General features: G+C 36.5%; 1 protein-coding gene across 4 annotated transcripts in view; it reads left to right on the top strand.

The window, feature by feature from the left end:
• CCSER1 (coiled-coil serine rich protein 1) overlaps window positions 1-18,496 on the top strand; it is a 655,853-nt gene that overhangs the window by 161,661 nt on the left and 475,696 nt on the right. For all 4 annotated transcript variants that reach the window (XM_051789750.1, XM_051789751.1, XM_051789753.1 and 1 more), the window contains exon 5: window positions 7,332-7,452. In XM_051789750.1, coding sequence (XP_051645710.1) covers window positions 7,332-7,452 — 121 coding nt within the window. The remainder of the gene's footprint in view (window positions 1-7,331; window positions 7,453-18,496) is intronic.

Below are 18,496 nucleotides of genomic sequence, written 5' to 3'. Positions count from 1 at the left end.
GACTGATAGTGTTGCCAAAAACTAATGAAAGTTAGTTGTTATTTTAAAAGTCCTAATGTTAACACTTAACCAATGCTTTTTGACATTGAGAAGCAATACCTACCTACTGTATACAGAATATGCTTTTATTTTTAAAGGTTGATTTTTCAATTTCTGTGTAGACTGCTTGGAACAATATTTGCTGTAAGTAGTTCACTGTGAATAAGAAAGTATTTTAGAAGCAACCTCAAGCACAAAGAGATATACTTAGAATGTTTTAGGTGTACAGTAGTTACAGCTGAAAAAGTAACCTACTTAATTTTCCATAAATACAGTTACAGTTCCTCCTGGTGCAGTGATCCATCATTGCAGGAACTGCAGCAACGAGTGGTTGTTTGTTGAGAGGTCAGCAGGGTGGCCAGAGCTATGGAACAGGTTTTATACAGGAACAAATGCAGATTCTGCAACCTGCAAAAGAAATGACTGGCAAAGTATCCAAAAGAAGCCTGTAAAATCCTGAATGGAAGGTGAAGGGGGAAGACTAAAACTGAGGGAGTCAGAGGAAACTACACGGTGGCAAGTTTCAAGTGGACTAATAGAAATATTTCCTCCCGTAATCTATAGTTCAGCTTTGGGAGTCTGCAGGGCGTTGTGAATGCTAGGAGTTTGTGCAAGAATGTAAGTAACTGAACAGATTCATAAAATCCATGAGAGATTAGTAAATACAGACACAACCACTCTATTAAAGCAAGTCTGCAAGTCAGTGTAAGCTGGGGGAGGCTGCTTGAGAAGACTGAACAGGTGTTAAGGTGCTACCCTGAGGCATCTCTACCTCAGGAGAGACCAAGCTACAGTCCTTTTGTCAATACATTGTACTTAACAGGAAATATGCAAAGAGTGGGCCACCCCCATTGCCTGGGTGTTTGTTTTAGCAATCAGTGTTTCTCCATCGCTTATCATGTCTGTAAGGTCCTTATGTGATCAGAGCATACCCTTTCATTCAGTATCAGCGCTAACATCAGCATTTCCTTAAGCATGAGCATTGAAAGATTACAGTTAAATTTCTTATACATGGAGTGCAAGTCACTAGGCCCAAATTTCTCAGGTGGCTCTTATCATATTATCACAGTGGCTTGTGACAACAAAAGCAAGGGTGCAGATAATCACTGCAGAACTGCTGGTGTGTGAGAAGAATTCCCTGGTTCCTCTTAACACTGCCTTATGTACCCTTCACGTTTGCATGCCGGTGTAAATAGCACAAAGCAGATATGTGTGTGCAGCCTTTGTGAATACTATAAAAGAGCCATGAAACATAAGAACCTGATAGAAAGTAATTCATTTGCCCATAATGGGTCTGTAATTGTTGCTATTACAAAATTTCTGATTGTGACTATGTTGTGTTTAAGAACTGGGCCTGTGGTTTTATTGCAGAATTATTACAGCAAAACCTTTGGGGACTGTGAGCATATACTCTCATTCTCTTAAGTATTTATTTGGCCAATATTGTGATATGTAGTTGTTTCTAAGGGACAAGAGGCCCTAGAATAACTGTTGAACTAATAATAAAATAGAGATCCATTTAGTTTCCTGTTTTTCTCCAAAGACCATCATCAAATCTGGAATCAAACAGCAGGGAAATTAGGCTTTTTTATTATTATTTTTTAATATTAGGCTTTTTTTTTAAGCAGATGGGCAAAAATGGCTTTCACACAAAGTACCTTGACCTTTTGTTGCTTTAGAGACTGAAAGTCTCCTTGGGTTTTTGGGTTTAATAACAAAGTAGTGAAAGACTTTATTGTGTTTCTGGGGCTGAGAAAGAGGGAATGGAACTGAACTCATATACTTGGTTTTGCTGAAGTGTTTCATGTAGGTGATGTTTGGGGTTGATGGGGAGACAAGTTGGAACATTAGTTCTTTTCTGAGCCCGCTGAGTGGCCCGAGTCTACCAGGGGAGGTACCTGTGCAGTCAGGAAGGGATTATCATGATGATTAATCACAGTTCTTCCTGGACATACCACAGTTATTAGCCTGGATTCCAACATCCTCTGTTATATTCTATTTCTAGTGTCATCAGCTCTCCTAGGAAAATAGCTTGAGTTATATGTTTTAAATGTTCCTTTTCCTTTCCTCAGCTCTTCACTTGTCCTAATGTACTAAAGGAATTTACGGCAGATCCACTATTCCTTTTTGGTTGGTTGGCGCTTTTTGTTTGGTTGGCTTGGTTTTGGGGTTTTTTCTTTAGCGAAATCTCTGTTTCATGTGTAACAGTTCTTTGTCCTGAATTTCCCTTATCTGAAGAACCTGCATGTGGGTTACATATTTTGCAGCTCTTCCTTGTCCTTTGCTCAGACCACCTCAGTGTGGCTCATTTCCTGAGCCTCTTCATGGCAGAGACACATGTTGGAAACAATGTGCTAAGATGTAGATGCCTGCACTGAGAATTGGTGTTCCAGAGTTATTAAAACATCTCTTCTGACCTTTTTTAGTAAAAGGAATGTGGGATTGGATATTAAGATCCAGACATTGCTCCCTCACATTTCAGTCCTCTGTCTCGTGTAGTGGCAGCTGACAGATATTTCAGAGTAAAGTATTTAGCACCTTCCATGCTCCTGACTGGTTGCCTAGGTTTTTACCAAAGCAGATTTTTTGATAAAAACAGTGGCTGTTTCCAGACTTGATCTGTCTCTTGAATGATGAGAGCTGATTATTTTAAACTTCATAGGCATAAATGTAAATATTTGAATTGTCAGGATAAGTGCCCAGCTTTTTTAAATCCAGAAATACCTCACTGGTTTTGTCTCCCTGTATCATGATTCCCTTATGCTTCATTGCACACTGCATATGAACATTTCCCTTCTGTTTTCTCTAAGCAGGTAGTACTTGCTGCTAATTTCATCTAACCATCACTTGCATCTTGTGTCAAGGGAGACTTTTTTTTTGATAGCAAGCAGTGATAACCAGATTTTCTTTCTCCTCAATTAAAAAAAAAAAAAAAAAGAATAAAGGGAAAAAGTGTGTACAATTAAGTGTTTGAAATACATGATGTAAATGACACCCCTAGAACTTGAAAATCCTTTTATTCTCTGGAGAGATACGTTCTATTCAGTAGCCGTTGAAGGCTTCCTACTGTCCTACTATATAGGGAATTAAAATTTTTTCACTGGTTGGTTTAAAGTACAAGAAAACTGTCTAATTAGTCATTCTCATTGTTCTCAAGAGAAACAGCAGAGGGAAAAATACGACAGCTAATGTTGTTCTTTTCCAGATGTAGAAATCTGTTTTGATAGTGAATGATGTTGTGGGACTGCTTAAACCAACTAGGGTAAATCCAAGCCGGCACTCCTAGCGATAAATATATGGGGTACTTTTAAAACACTTGGCAATGGAAGAAAACAAGCTGTATGCTTCATTAAATTGAAGAATCTGAGGAGAACTTGTGCAACTTTAAAAGTGGTATGGATCTTTTATAATAGCATTCTATGAAGTTAGACTGTTTTCCCTTTTTGTAGAGTTGTCCTTTACCTGACTTGTAATTGGTAGGTAGTGTCTTTTATTTGTTTCTTTAATGATAACACAAATAAAGATGTTCTTCCAGTTGTGTTATTTCACTACAGTTATTAGCTGGTTCATGTAGTAGTTGAATTGTGAATAAAGTACTGAAAAGTGCAGTCTCACTTACATACAAACTACTTATTTATTTCAGAAGTTATTCAGTGTATAACACCTTCTCAGATACTAAATGTTAGTTTCTTAAAGAACCTGCTACAGGCAGTGTAAAATCAGCTGATTGTTTCCCTTGTTGTTGGTGATACCTTGTACAGTTTTTTCCACCATTCTGGGGGTATGCAACACCAAGTGTGATAACGAACCTCTACCTACAACATGTACTTCATGTTTGTGTGCCATTGTAAAAATGTAGCAGATAGATGAGCAGATTTTCTTTATTGGTTTCATTGTTGTGTGCCATGGCTTTAACAAGGTTTTCAACGCTGTCTCTCATAAAATCCTGATAGACAAGCTGTTGATGATTGAGCTGGGTGAGCAGAGAATTGAGGTGTATTGAAAACTGAATGGCTGGGCCCAGAGGGTAGAGAGCATGGAGTTAGCTTGCTCTCTACACTCACATCAGGAGTAATGAAATAGGCTGGGCCAGCTGCTTGTGTTGGTGGGTTTGCCAGACACCAATTCAGATGATATAAAATTCTACTTTTTTTTTTTTTAATTTTCCTTACCATTTCATGTGGGAAGGCTAAATTTTTAAAGTTCTTGCTGGATGTTAAAAAACCAGTTGGACATGTGAGAGGATTTGTGTTTAAAAGGGGTAATCCCTTAGTGTAATTGTTATTCTGAGGTTTGTGACATTTTGAGGATCAAAGAGATTTTGATTCGTGAAGAGTACAATATGTAGACATCATAAATGATCTTTTTGGGGGTAATAGAAGCCACTTGTAGATAAAAAATTTAAGTGTAGAAAGGAAGCTGGGTTTAAGAGTTGAGTTTGGAGTGAAAAATGCAGACAATCTTAAGTAAAACAGTGCTCATCTCCATCAATATTAAAGTTGAGAGTCCACATTCAAACACACTCTCATAATTTTAATGCAAGTTATGAACAGATAATAAGAGCACCACTCCAGTAGGTGAAAATTACTTGCTGCTGTGCCATCGCTATTTCATGACATTTTTGTTAATTATGCTGTCCCATAATGACTGAGACTGTGTACACAGAGACTTGAGATAAAAAGGAGGAATTGTAGTGGTTTTCAAAAGCCAGACCAAATAGTGCTTCTGTCTAGAATGGGAGGATAATAAATTCCATTAGCTCCAATCACTGGATGACCACTGGGTTTGTCTTCAGCTGTAAATTAGGGGATTATACAACTCCTATATAGCATTAATTATTAAACAAAAGCAATTTCACAGTTTTATTCATTTGTGAAATTTCTGTAAAGACTAACTGTGTCATCTTTGTTACTTGTGATTCCCTATTTTGTCTTTCTTTGTAGCTACTTTGATGGACAGTGGCTGATCTAGGGCAAACCCTACACTTTGATGCTTGTCATGAAACTTTTTACAAGTTCTAAAGTAATAATTTGATATTCAAGCAGTATCACGGGTCTTCTAAAGAAAAATATGTATTTGCTTCATCCTTTATGCTCCCTTTTTTTATCAGTGTTTCTGATTAAAATTCAGGTCCTGAATGTCAGTATCGCCCTCTGACAAGCCTATCTTTTTGCAATTCTTTGACTGTAAATAAAGAGACAAATAGACATAAATGTTCTTATTTGCACATATTCAGTCTCTGGTTGTAATGAGAAGATAGTGTTTTTTTACATTGCTTGGTGCCTAGCAAATAGAACCTTGCTAGTAGATGGTCTGCTGGTTGCACATAATATAGTAGGATGAAAATCACCTGAAATTCCATTCTTTCTTATGATGTTTCTTAAGTTCATAATATTTTGCATTAGTTCTATCTTAATTTGTTATGCCTGAAGCTATAATGTATATGCTACTTGCATACCTGTAGCCGATATAGCAAGTTCTGTTTCTGTATGACCATGTTTTGGAGATGTGTGTCTATGACAGTGACAAAGTTTCGAGTTGCACTGGTTCCAAAGGAAAAAATGGAGTTAAGGTTTCAATACCGGTCATGTTACGTGTCTTAGTCGCTTAGCACAGTGTGCACATTAATATTTAAAAATACAAGCATAAACAATGCTGGAGAACATCAGATGAATTAAATGTAATTACCCGCACTCTTAGAAAGGTTTTCTTCCTGGCAGAAGCTGCCTGTATTCCTGCTGACCTTGTGCTGCTTGCTAAATGGCTCAGAATTGCTTGGAAAGCAAAAAAGATCTTTGCATTTTTTTGACCTTTGTAGAATTGTCCAGCCCCAATCTGACCTGTTCCTTAAAAATCTACTTTGTAGCTGCCTTGAAGCACCATTTGCTGTTTCAGGGTGTTTGTTGGGCGCAGAGCATGTCTTCTTGATGTGTGCTGAGTTCATGGTGAAGGTGTAATTTGAGTTCTCAGAGTAAAACACCACAGTGAATCTTGACCCAGTCAGGGCAATATGGATGAAGTTTTACTCCAGTTTTGCTTCTTTTGTAAGGGGAGCATAGGCTATGCAAATGGTATGTTGTCTGTGGGGCAGTAAGGAGGCACATCATTGTGGAGACTGAAAAGTAGGAAAGACTTCAGAACTAAGTTTTCCCCTGATAAATAAATGCCATAGCTCAATGATCCCAGCTATACCAATCTTGCATAAATTTATGTACTTGTAAAATATGTTCGTTCTGGTGAATTGCTAAGAATTTGTCGCTATCCTTCTTGTTTTACAGGCTTTGTTATTGGATGTGTATGTGCATGTGTGCCCTCTGTAAAATAGTTCTGCATGTTATAAATTACCGGGTGACTTTCTGTTTGAAGATAGGTCACCACATGTCTTCTCATTTTTATATGATACCTTGTAGTAGCAGATATAATATAAGAAGCTGCTATGCTTTGTTAAATATAACCAAGTCTTAATTCTAGTTTTTATAAATCTCAGAAAGGTATACCTTGGCTGTAAAGGAAACTCATAGCTTCAAAATCAGTAGGAGTGGTAACTGCTAAAAGCTAAATTATAATGACACAGTTTAGAGTTTAGAACATGTATAACCTGTGACAAATATAGTTGTCTGTTTGGAGAGCATAAACTTTTGGGTATTCATTTATTAGTCTTAATTGATCCAGGTGCTCAGCTGAAACACATGATCATTCTTCAAGCTCTAAATATCATCTAAGTTATAGCATTCAGCACAGCAACACAGATTATTTTTATTAAAAGAAAGCATCAGATAGCACTTCTAGACCACTTGGATTTGGCCTTTTTGGAGTAAAGTGAGTAATAACAGAGACAAAAACAAATCACTAATCAGATTTTCTCAAATCTATTTTCTAACAAAGTCTGAAATTTTTGAATGTTGGAGGTTTGTCTGGAAACCATCCATTATTTCCGCTCTCTTTTTCAGTCTGTGATGAAAAAGGACAAGGAAGTGCATCATATTCTGATGTCATTTATGAAATATAAGTCCTTTTACGACTCAGGTACACCAATAAGTAGACTGACATCAGATCTTGTGCTAGATAAAACTTAGTGCATGATCAGTCAATGTCAAAAAAAAAAGCGTCAAGCAAGCACATTTAGGAAATGTGGAAAACAATGGCATTTTCATTGCAGGTGACCACAGTGAAGTCTGATTAATTATTTGCATTTGTATTTATCACAGTATGAATTGATTTATTTTTTTTTTCTCCTTTAAAGTGCAAACCGAGTTCACTCTTCAGCACTGAGATTTTTTTTATCTTTGCAGTTTGCCGGGAAGACTCGTACCAGTCAATAGTCTCATGTGCTGCTGTAGTACTTACGCCTGTAGAGCCAACGGTGGATACAAGGAAAAAAGAACAGATGATGGTGCCGGATGTGTCCAAACAGTGAGTTATTCAAATAACATTATCTTTTACAAGTGCAATTTAAATACCAGGCCAGATTCCTTCTCGTGGATATGCATATGCACCTCCCTTCTCCTTCATCAGGGAAGGTGTTTCCAAAACACCTTTCCAAAACCTATGTTGGGAAACATAGGTGTTTCCAAAAGTAGAAACTGGACTGAGGCTAGGCTGCTGCTTTTGTTCATTAGCCTATATTTTTTCCCAAGGCTTTTGGTAATGACATATATAGAGGGGATGATCACTTATACTCTGAGAAACTGACTTTTTAACAGATTATTAAGATGATTCTTTTTGTTTAAATAGTCCTTTCATTCTTGCAGGTAGTTGATTTTTATAAAGAACATAATTCCTAAATGCTCAGCTCATCTGAGATATTTCAGTATTTTTCAGTGACTATTTTACCTCTGTGATACAAGATGTGATTGCATCTTCAAAAACGTGATGATGGGCTTCTAAAGAAATTCTATTTAATTAATTAGACTGTATTTTGATATCTTGCATAGATGAGAATCATAACCACAGTGTGCACAGTAACATTTGCCTTGCAATACCAGGCAGGATGGTTGTTTCTTAATGATTGAGTCCTTGGAGAATAACAATAATTTTCTTCTCATGAAAAGGAGGCAAATACAGTGGTAAGGCCTTATCACAACACAAACTTGGAGTCTGTGCATTTTAAAGTGTGGAAGGTAATTAAAAACATGACAATGGATAATATGACATTTATGTTTAGTTTTCTGCTTCTCTTGGCATATACAAATTTAGCTTTGAACTTGTCTGTGAAGTCCTGGCTTGCATGCCTATTACTGTAAGAAAATGAAACAATCCTCTTATTACCACCCCCCAAAAAAAACCCCCAAGAAACCCACACATCCAAAACACCACTGGTGGATTAGATAAGATGGGATGTGATCTTGTTACAGATCTGTGACTTAAGTCTGTATTTGACCGTGGCATCTTTTTCAATCTGTTGATAAACCCATTTCATCTATTCTACATGTATGTAAAATTTAACACAGTATGTTACCTATCATCTAGGTATTGTTGCAGTGACTTAATGTTTGAAATAGGGTTAACCTCTAATTGTTTTAGTGGTTCAGTTGTGTGGCTCTCTGAATACCAAGGAGTTGGAAAGTCAATGAGCTGTGAAATATGGTGCTGAAATCCAGAGTAATTTTTGTGGTTAGTTCAAGCGGTGTAGAACATTTTTGCCTTCTCTTCACTGAAAGGCAAACCTGCAGTGTTGTTTGATTGGGTTTTTCATCTGCTGTCATAAGATTCAGTGCTTCATAATCCCTTATGAATTCAAAGTAGGAAACCCCGGTACCTGTTTAGCATGATGACACCTCCTAGACTTCTTTTTTCCTTTGCTTTATTGGTAATAGCAAGTACATTAATCTGCTTAATCAGAAACAAGCTTGTGCTTAAACGTATTAAATGTATTTGAACTTCTCCATATGAAACTGCATCAGTGTATGAATGTTTCTGACAAGTATATTGGAAGTTAAACAGAACTGTCTCACTGGAAAAAATTTGCAGCTGGAATTCAGTAAATGTAGAAACTTTCAAAGTAATTGTAGGAAGGCTTCAAAAAAAACCTCAAGCACTATGAAACATCAGCATACTGTTCACATCTCTCATTTCATCCAGTGATTTCTATATGTAGATAATTTTCTCCATATCCAGCAAAACAGGTCCCAGTTCCTGTGTCTAAATAACCCAGTGTCATCTGTCCCCAGTGCAAACATGCCCTTGGCATGTTTGAATTCCATTGACTTGAATGCAAAGTCCATGTTTGACCTGATCTGCTTGTGTGGATTATAGTTATTGATAATCATAGTTGGAAACAACACCAATGCTTTGATTTTTATGCTTATCTTTGTGCACCTGTATGGTTTTGACTTGTACATCCAAAAATTGTGCATATGATAGAGGGCTGAGCAGTGGCCACCACTGAGGTCTTGAAGTTGCTTCTTTCAGGTCTTACAGGGACAGAGCATGTTTAGAATAACTAATGCTTTCTAAAACTACGTAAGAAAGTGTGTAATCCAAGCTAGATAAAGTGCATGTTAATGATAATAAAATGTTAAACAGTTATAAATAAACAAAAGTAATTGTATTGTAAGCCACAGTAAAATTATATCCAAGACCTTCAGGAGACAAGAAGCTGTGAAGCCTGGGCAGAGAAAAAAAAAAAAAACCTTTAATGAGACTTGTATAATATTTGATTAATGATGTTATTTTGTTTTAGAAAGAAACTGTTTAGTGGTTTTAAATAATGTACTGTATTTGCTGAATGTATTTTTTTGTAAGCAGTAAATAGTACCAGAAGTGGTAGCAACAAAGCTTAACAATTCTTTGAAGTGTCAATGATTAGATGTTACAGGATTGCAGGAATAAAAGGCTAAGTTTTTTTGCCCTGTATTTTTTCTTGGAAGCTGAAACCATTTCATCAGGGAGCAATTTCTTAGTGATATGTAGCTAATTGCTAACTCTTGTGTGCTTGTGCACTGTGCAGAATCCATACCTCAGTTATTCAACAGGAATGCATTTGGCAAGAGGAAAAGTGGTAGCTTTCGTCTTTCCACTCCAAAACAGACTCTTGAGGCAGAGAAATACATGGTCAGTGTGAGGTCGCGGTGAAAAATAAGAAATGTGAGGTCTACCTGACTTTACCTTCTGGGCCCTAAACTTTGTCTAGGATGTTGCATTAACTTTGTTATATTTTGTAGAAATACAAGATTTAAAGACCTCATGCTGTCTTAACAGTTCAAAGTTATTGAGGAGTCTTTGTGTTGCCATAGTGATAGATCAGTCAGTTGCTCTCCAAAGTGCCCAGGTGCTAAAACAATCTGAACATTTTGAACAGTGTATTCTGTTTGCATAGTCCTAATTTTAGTCCTTCCTATCTGAATTCTAATATAAATAAATCAGCTGCTGGCACAGAGCAATGACATGAGGAATCCTCACTTCCATTTCAAGTTCTTATGAAGAAACATGGAAAAGGAAGCATGGCCCAGGCAACTGTATGTTATGCTTTAAAGCAACTTAGCTTCAGCTTTACTGGGCTGAAAGGTCAGCTTTCAAGGGGCAGTGTGGAAAAAGATGTTTTTCAGACATGTGTCCCTGAGCAGACAATGTTCTACTGCTGTATGATGTTCCTATGTAAACACAGAAAACCACTCATGTGCTTCTAGTGCTTGAAAAAAATATAGTGAAGTTCAGGTGCATAAATTTTAATTTATCAGAGTTAAAGTTGGGCTGGTACTTAGATACTTAATTTCATTAGTTTCTTTGGATATGACTGCCCTGCAGTTCAGAATAGTGATGGCAACATGTAACCCTCTGAGCTGGCCAATTTAAAAGTGGTTTGTGCATTTGTACTTTAGCTGCTGTCACAGTTCAGATTTTGATTTTTATTTAAAAATATTATTTGCTGTTAAATTGTTTTTAGAGCTACAGATCTTATGTCATAAAGCAGACACAGTAATTTACCAACTGTTTTTCATGTCAGAAATATTTTCCTGAAATTTAGGGGAGATTTCTAGATGAAGATCCTAGAAAAATGATATGACAAGAGGTAATGATTTTAAACTAAAAGAGGGTAGATTCGGACTAAGTCTAAGGAAGATGGTGAGACACTGGAACAGGTTGCCCAGAGAAATGGAGGCCCCATCCCTGGAAGCATTCAAGGGATGTTGGATGGAGCTCTGAGCAAGCTGATCTAGTTGAAGGTGTCTGTACTCATTGCAGGGGAGTTGGACTAGATGGCCTTTAAAGGTCCCTTCCAACTTGAAGTTGTTCTGGGATTTTATTCTATGATTCCAAATGCTACAGATCCTTTGGCAGTTCTTCAGATTCTTAAGATCAAGTCAGATTTTTTCTGGTAAACATATGAATGAGCCTATGTAGTGAGTCTTTTCCATATTCTGTCTGTGCTAAAGCTGTTTAACTCGTACCGTGCAATTGTACTTAACCTGAGCAAGATTCTTACACGAGTTAAATACATGAGAAGGCTTCTTGGAGTCACAGTGACTAGCTGGGTGCTTACTGGTGTGAAACAGAGTGGTAAGTGGGAGAGTTATGGCTTTAATGCCATTCTGTACCTCACTGTTTAGTACAGATACTAACCTGGGACTTTACTACAGATACAGATTGGTGTCTGGAAAGATTTTGGTGCATACATAGTCTGTATTTGTTAGCTGCAGTAAGCATATTCCAAATTTTAGGAGCTTTTTTTCCTCTCTGAAAGTTTCAAATTGTAGAAATATAATTGTTACATCAGAAGACTAGTAATGCTTTTTTTTGACTCTTGCAGCCTTGCCTAATTCCTTTCAAAAGAAGTTCAAACCAAGCTGATTATATATTATTCTTCACTTATTCAGTTGCAGATTTTCTTTTCCTTTTTTTATATTTCTCTCTAATTTTGTATTTTGTTAAATTTCAGGGAAGATTTTTTTCCCCTCTAAGCAACAATGTTGTTATTTTATCTTTTTAATTTTTGGTACTCTTTAGCAGTAACGTGAAATATGGTCTCTCATGCAACCAGGTTGTCAGGCAGTGGTACCCACTGCATGATTTGTGTCTGCTTTGACACTCCTTTCAAAAAGGCATGTTTTAGTTACGTGAAAAATGAATGCCTTTCAGACTTGTTTGGAAAACCTGATAAAAGATGATTGTACTGTATCAGTTTTCTGGATAATTGGGAAGATACACTGTGTGTGACTCTTAGGGTAGTAGAGAGAGAATAGGGATGCCCAGTGTTGCCCTGGAATGACAGCACTTTGAAAATTGTGGTTTCAGCTGAATTGTAATTTACTTTCTACCATTACGTTTTAGTGATAGATAATAGGTAGAGGAGGTGAAATTTATATCCATTTCTTTAAAGCAGATACTTTGAGTAAACATCGGCAATGTGCTTATGGTGTCTGTGGTCAAATCCATCATTAAAATATCTTCCTGGGCTAGTAGAAATCAAAGATATATCCGCAGGGGCCAAATACATTCCCAGAATTGATCAACATGCTTGGATACTGAAGGTCCTCCTCGGGAAGCCAGCCAGACCTGAGTCTTCTGAGGGTGCAGGCCAGAACAGTGGGCCATGCTCCACACAGGACCCTGCAGCCCCTTGCTTTGTGGTCCTTTGTGGGTGAGTGTGTAGCTTTTTCTCTGTGTAGATTTAAGAGTGGCTATAACACATTAATGTGACTCACACGGTAGGAAGTGCACTGTCTCCTCCTCACACCTGTGGAAACTGCTTATGAGTGCTCCCTGTGTCTCAATGGACAGGACAGATGCAGGTATTACTGGTGAGGAGCATCATCTACCTTTCGTGTGACAGGCCACCTGCAAAAGGTGGAAATCACAGCAGATGAGTTTGGGAAGGTAATTTCCGCTGTAGAATAGGATGTTTGATTTGCTTTAGAGCCTAGGGAAAAGGTGAGTTTTGTGTAGGATATAGAAATTCTTCAGAAGAAACATGGGATGAGCTTTTCTTTATAATATGAGTTATTCTTTATAATAATAAAATTATTATAAAGAATAACTTTATCCTTTGATAAAGTTAGGTTTAATGAAAAAAGGTGGTTTATTTTTGTACCAGCAAAAAAAGCATTAAAAAAATCATATTAAGAGTATGTAACTGGCTATGAGTATGCAAAGAACTAATAAATACCTAAACATAATGAAGGTAACAAGTGACAAATTAACTCTTTGTCTAAAAGATGCTACTAAGATGTTACATTGGATTAAAAACTCAATTTTGATTATTCCAATTTCCTGTCCCTCTGCAATAAAACAGAGAAAGAACAAATCATAGCCCATGGCGATAACAATTCCATGTCTCCCTGTACATCCTGTATTGCTTTGTGCACATAATGGGAAAATACGTTATTTTGCTGTATTCATGTCTTCTTTGAAATGGGAAACTTTTCAAAAAACAGCAAAAATATAGTATTTACTCTTCATTTATTGTCTGCTTGTCCCTAAACCTAACTTGTGGAAACTCCTGCTTGACATTGTCTGTTCTCTAGGCTGCTCAAATTGGTAATCTCTTTGTGCTTGTTTTGAGGAAAAACAAAACAGTAAACCAGACACTGTTGTTTCTACTTTTTTTTCCCCTCTGTGTCTGACCACTGCAAAAATGAAAATAATTTTGTAAAAACAATTATAACATAAATAAATGTTGTACAAAGGAAATACAATTGCAGTGCAAAGCGAATATGGAAGAAGTGTTATGTCTGGTTTTAGAATGGGAGCATCATCAGTTCTCATATTTCTTCTCAGTCACTGCAATCATCAATTTATGGGAGAGATTGGCAGGAAAACAATCTACATACGTAATTTAAATATCTTAGGCAATTATTTGCAACCAAAGGATTAAGCAGTTCTGTGCAGCCTAATTTGATCTTTAGTTGCAAATATTGAATAAGCTGGTTTTTGAGAGCCACTAACTAATTGTAATTACAGCACTCAATATTTTCAATATTTTGTAGTTCAACTCCTGTCTTTTTCTGTGTGGTGGCCAATAATGCAGGAGGCAGAGGAATGAGGACAATTGTCCTATGGAGGGAAGAGGTTATATAGACTTTTCCTGTAGGCCTGCCAAGAAAGCTCTGATGCTTTGCAAATGTACTCATTGTTTAGAAAGCTTCCTCTTTTCCTCTGAGAAGAAACTTGGTTTCTAATGGACAATTGACCGTGAGTGTTTCAATCATTTTGCTTAAAGTATTACTGATGTGACTGAACTCTGCTTGATGAAAAGATGTAGGGATGGAATGTTGAGCAAGGTGTTTGATCTAAGTGTGGAAGATCAAGAACACTAAGGAATTTTCTAGTTGAGATAATTGTAACTTTAAGATGAGTTCATTATATCATTGTGTAGCTAGTTTTTACTAATAAAAGAAAATTCAGGAAATCAAAATGTGTAGGGGTAATACAACTTGGCTGAAAAGTGATGTTTCTGAGCACCAAATGGTGAAAATTTGTATAGAACTCAGAGAGGCGAAATAGTTACTGTAATTTACATTGGCAGAGAGCGTGACCAAAGCTGACTTAAAGCATTGGACTGCACAAACAAAGGACAATCCAGTTATAGTAATCTGGAATATAAATTTCACCTGCTTCAACAGCAAGCAATGGATAACATAACTGTGTCAACAACTACAGTATCTTAACTAGATCTGAAGTCGTAATAAGAAAAACATTGTCACCAAATCACAATGACATTTAGAAAATGGCTTTGATTCAGCCTGAAGCAAGAATAAAAGATCACATTGTTCCATTCACATCTGTAAAATTAGATACCTTTATGAGACCATAATGTCATTCTGGTTTTGGACATCACCCTAAGAAGTATGTCCTTTAGAGTAAGATTATCCATTTATTTATCAGACCTGAGAAAATTTTTTAATTCCTATATTAGTTTTAAGTCTATGCATTCTCATGCAACCATCTTTTCTTTGTTTTCTGTGAATCATCACGGTCTCTACTGGACACTTCTGCAATAGAGTGTCATCTGATTTGCTTGTCCTTCATGCCCACACATTTCCCCAAAATAAATACGTCAAGATCAGTAATTTTTAACTCTGTGGTTAGAGATCTTATTTGAAAATATGCCAGTTGTTACCCAAATATATTTATATATGTATGTATCTATGTTTATATATCTGTAAAAAAGGCAAGGGCTTAAGATGCACTTGATTCAAGTGCATTACTGAGATTACGTTACTGAGAAGTATGAATCAGATCACCAATATCAACTTAATCTCAAAGTGATAGCCTAATACTTGGCAAGCAAAAACTCCTCTAAACTGATGACTTTGAGTAATCATTGCAAAATATTCTTGGCATATATGTCATAATTATAACAAGGAACCGTAAGACAATTTTGAATTTTAATTTCGTGCTGGGATTTTTTTGTGTGTGATGAAATAAAAATTATTACATATATATCAATACTCCTTAACGTCTGGAGCAATTTTGAAAGATGATGTAGTTGAAGTAAATAAAGTCTTACCTAGTTCCTTGGAAAGGATGGTTACTGTAGGCATTGCAGGCAGGGATGGTCATTGAGACAGGCTTAGGCAATTGAACATCAAATATTTCATATGGAGATCTACATCTGAAGAGCTGCTGTTCTAAATTGAAGCGTTAGTCACTTACAGTGTTTGTTATTCTGATAAAATTACAGTGTTTTCCATTATCCTATATGGCAGCTGCCTAATCTCTGAAAAGCATACCCATTGTCTGCTGGTATGACTGTACAGAGCCACTCAGGCATAATATCCTTCTGAGGCAGGGTTGCATTGGGCACGTGGAAGATGACTCACTCATTTACTTCATATTTAAAAGGAAAAACAAATTCCCTTTGGAAAACAAACTTCATTTTCATCCAACCTAAATTCATGTCCAGTTTAGACACTCAGAACAAGCATTGTTACTCCCTCAGTTTCACGTTTTAAAGGAGATCTGGAGTTTTTATTTAACGAGTACTTATTCAAGGGGTTGAAAGAACTTGATTTTGGGGCAGCACAAAGAGTCCTCAGAGATTTGGAAGAAAGCCCTTTTAACTCAAATGGGGAGAATGAGAGAAGTGCCAGTCGTGCCTGTTGACCCTTTTCTTCTTGCATGTCTGAAATCTTGGAAGTGTACAGAAGTTATTTTGCTGTAAAATCGGGGCAAAAAATATTTGTCAAACCTCTTTGACTCAAGCTTTCAAAAAATTTAATGGAAGTGCTTAGTCTTAGGAACCACTGCAGAAACAGAATTACACTGTCTGGTATGTCAAAGCATAGGCTGTTGCTAAACTGTAACTGAAGTTCTGTTTGATAGACAGCCAGTGGTTGTATTTTTTCATCTTACAAGGAAATTAAGGCAGGTTGGGATCTCTCTGCTACCTTCGTGCTGCAGAAAGGACAGGCTGAGGTAGTATTGTCTAAATGCTGAAGAGATGGGGGTGGGGGAGAAAGGGACCAGGGGATAGTTTTTTTTTTCTAATTTAGAAGTCTGTGGCATATGTATTAAACTACAATTCTAACAAATTAGATTTCAAAGCATAATTGCAGCGTCAAATATAAAAATTAATCAACTATGTTATTACTTGTGAACAATTAAAGCGTCATAAAATGAGAAAATATGAAGGAAATATGCTTGTACATGTAGTGCCAGGATTGTAAAGTGCTTAATTTGGTTAGAAAAATGTATTGTAGATTAAAACTAGAAAAACAGATCAAGTACACAGCAGATAGGTATTTGTTTCACTTTCACAGTAATTTAATATCTCTGAAGCATAACAAAGAACAGCATTTATTAATGATTTCTTTCTGTCATTGGAAGTGGGGGAAAGGAGGGATGTCAGGGAAAAACCAGGTAGATTTGCAGTTATGACTGCATGGTACAGCTATTGGACTATGCTGTGCTGTTTTATAGGTCTTTATACACTTCCAGTGAAAACATTTATCAGGTGTTCTCTTGAATAAGATCGGTGAAAAATAATAGTGTTGTTGTTGTGATGTTACTGGCTTTATTGAGGGGTTTTCTAAACCATGTATTTTGCAGAACATTCCTAAAACCCATCATCTTGTGCAGTGGCTGTGTTAGAGTTAACTTTGTTAGAAAATGTACTACTCTTGAGTTGTATTATCATGATCTAAATAGGAATATCACTGGAGCAAATTTAAGTTCGATCAACAGACTGCTTAAAAATATCTAAAGTTCTTCATAGTGCTTCAAGATGAGATATTACCTGCATCCTAGAGGAAATGAATTATGAGAAAAAATATATATACATACCTGCATACTATGTTTCACATACTGTCAGGGGGAATTCAGTTTTTAATTTGCCAAACTAGATGTGGAGAGATACTCCAGAAGTATTCATAATCTAAATATTAGTATTTCTAAAAGGAAGATTTGGTCTGTTTTGCAGAATAAAAAAGAGATATTAGAGAAGGACAGAAATAATTTTAAGAACAAGCTCCTTATCCCCACCTCTAGGTACAGTTTGTTTTGTTATTACTTATTTTTTCCTCAAGATATCAAAGAAATAAAGGCAATATCCCTTATTCTCTTCTATGTGCATTTTCAGTGTATCTGTGAATAGCCCTGGGATCAGGGATTTTAGTAACTTATCAAAATGAGTATTGAATACATTATTTTCATTTACATGGATTTAGTGATAGTGGAGGTGGAAGGCTCTAGCTAAAAAGGTGAAATGGTACTATTACTCTTTTTTTTTCTCTTCCCCCTTCTGGCTTTTCCCAGTCAATACACTTGCTATGATAGCCACCATATGGGATATATAAAACACCTACAGCTTAAAAAAAAACCAGCCCTGAAAAGCAAAATGGGAAATGGGGATGTGGGAAGCAGAGGAGATGAAAGTGGAAGGACTCTGCGTCATCATGCTAGGACAACATGCAGCATTGGTAGGGTTGGATTAAGACATAAATTTGCAATTATATTGCAGTAAAGTTAAGCTGTAAAGACAAAATACTGTAACAAGTAGCAGTTAATTTAAAAGAGCTGAATGCTGCAAAACCCATCCCTACAGTTATGAAGTGAGTACAAATAAAAGTTCTTCCTCCAGTGCTCCAGGAACAGGATTAATCTTGGTTATACTAATATCAACTGGCCCAGCTTCTTTTTATCAGTAGTAGGTGCAGTAACCACCATGTAAAAAGTTCACTGATGTTTGTGAGGGGAGAATATTTTTTGGTTTTCTTTTCCTGTGCTGAACCTCTAAGTATTTCATGTTCTTCCAGGTTCATTTACTAGGTCTTTGTGGATACAGTAGGATTTCATTTCAATTGTTTTGATTACAAGTTGTTTTGGTTATTTTAATCCTCTCTTTATCATTACATAATGGAGTAGTATGTAGCTTTTGTTGCCCATAAAAGATATTTGCTGCTGCTACATTGATTAAATGCACAACAGCATGTATTGCAAATATTTCCACCTAATAATAATAATCCAGATTTAGAGCTTCCATCGCAGCAGCCCACAACATCAGCTTGTGTACAGATCT

The sequence above is a fragment of the Manacus candei genome, unplaced genomic scaffold (genome assembly GCF_025592945.1).
Source record: "Manacus candei isolate 608988 ecotype Guabito, Panama unplaced genomic scaffold, ASM2559294v1 h1tg000028l, whole genome shotgun sequence".
Lineage (NCBI taxonomy): Eukaryota > Metazoa > Chordata > Aves > Passeriformes > Pipridae > Manacus > Manacus candei.
This window is presented reverse-complemented; position numbering and strand designations above follow the sequence as displayed.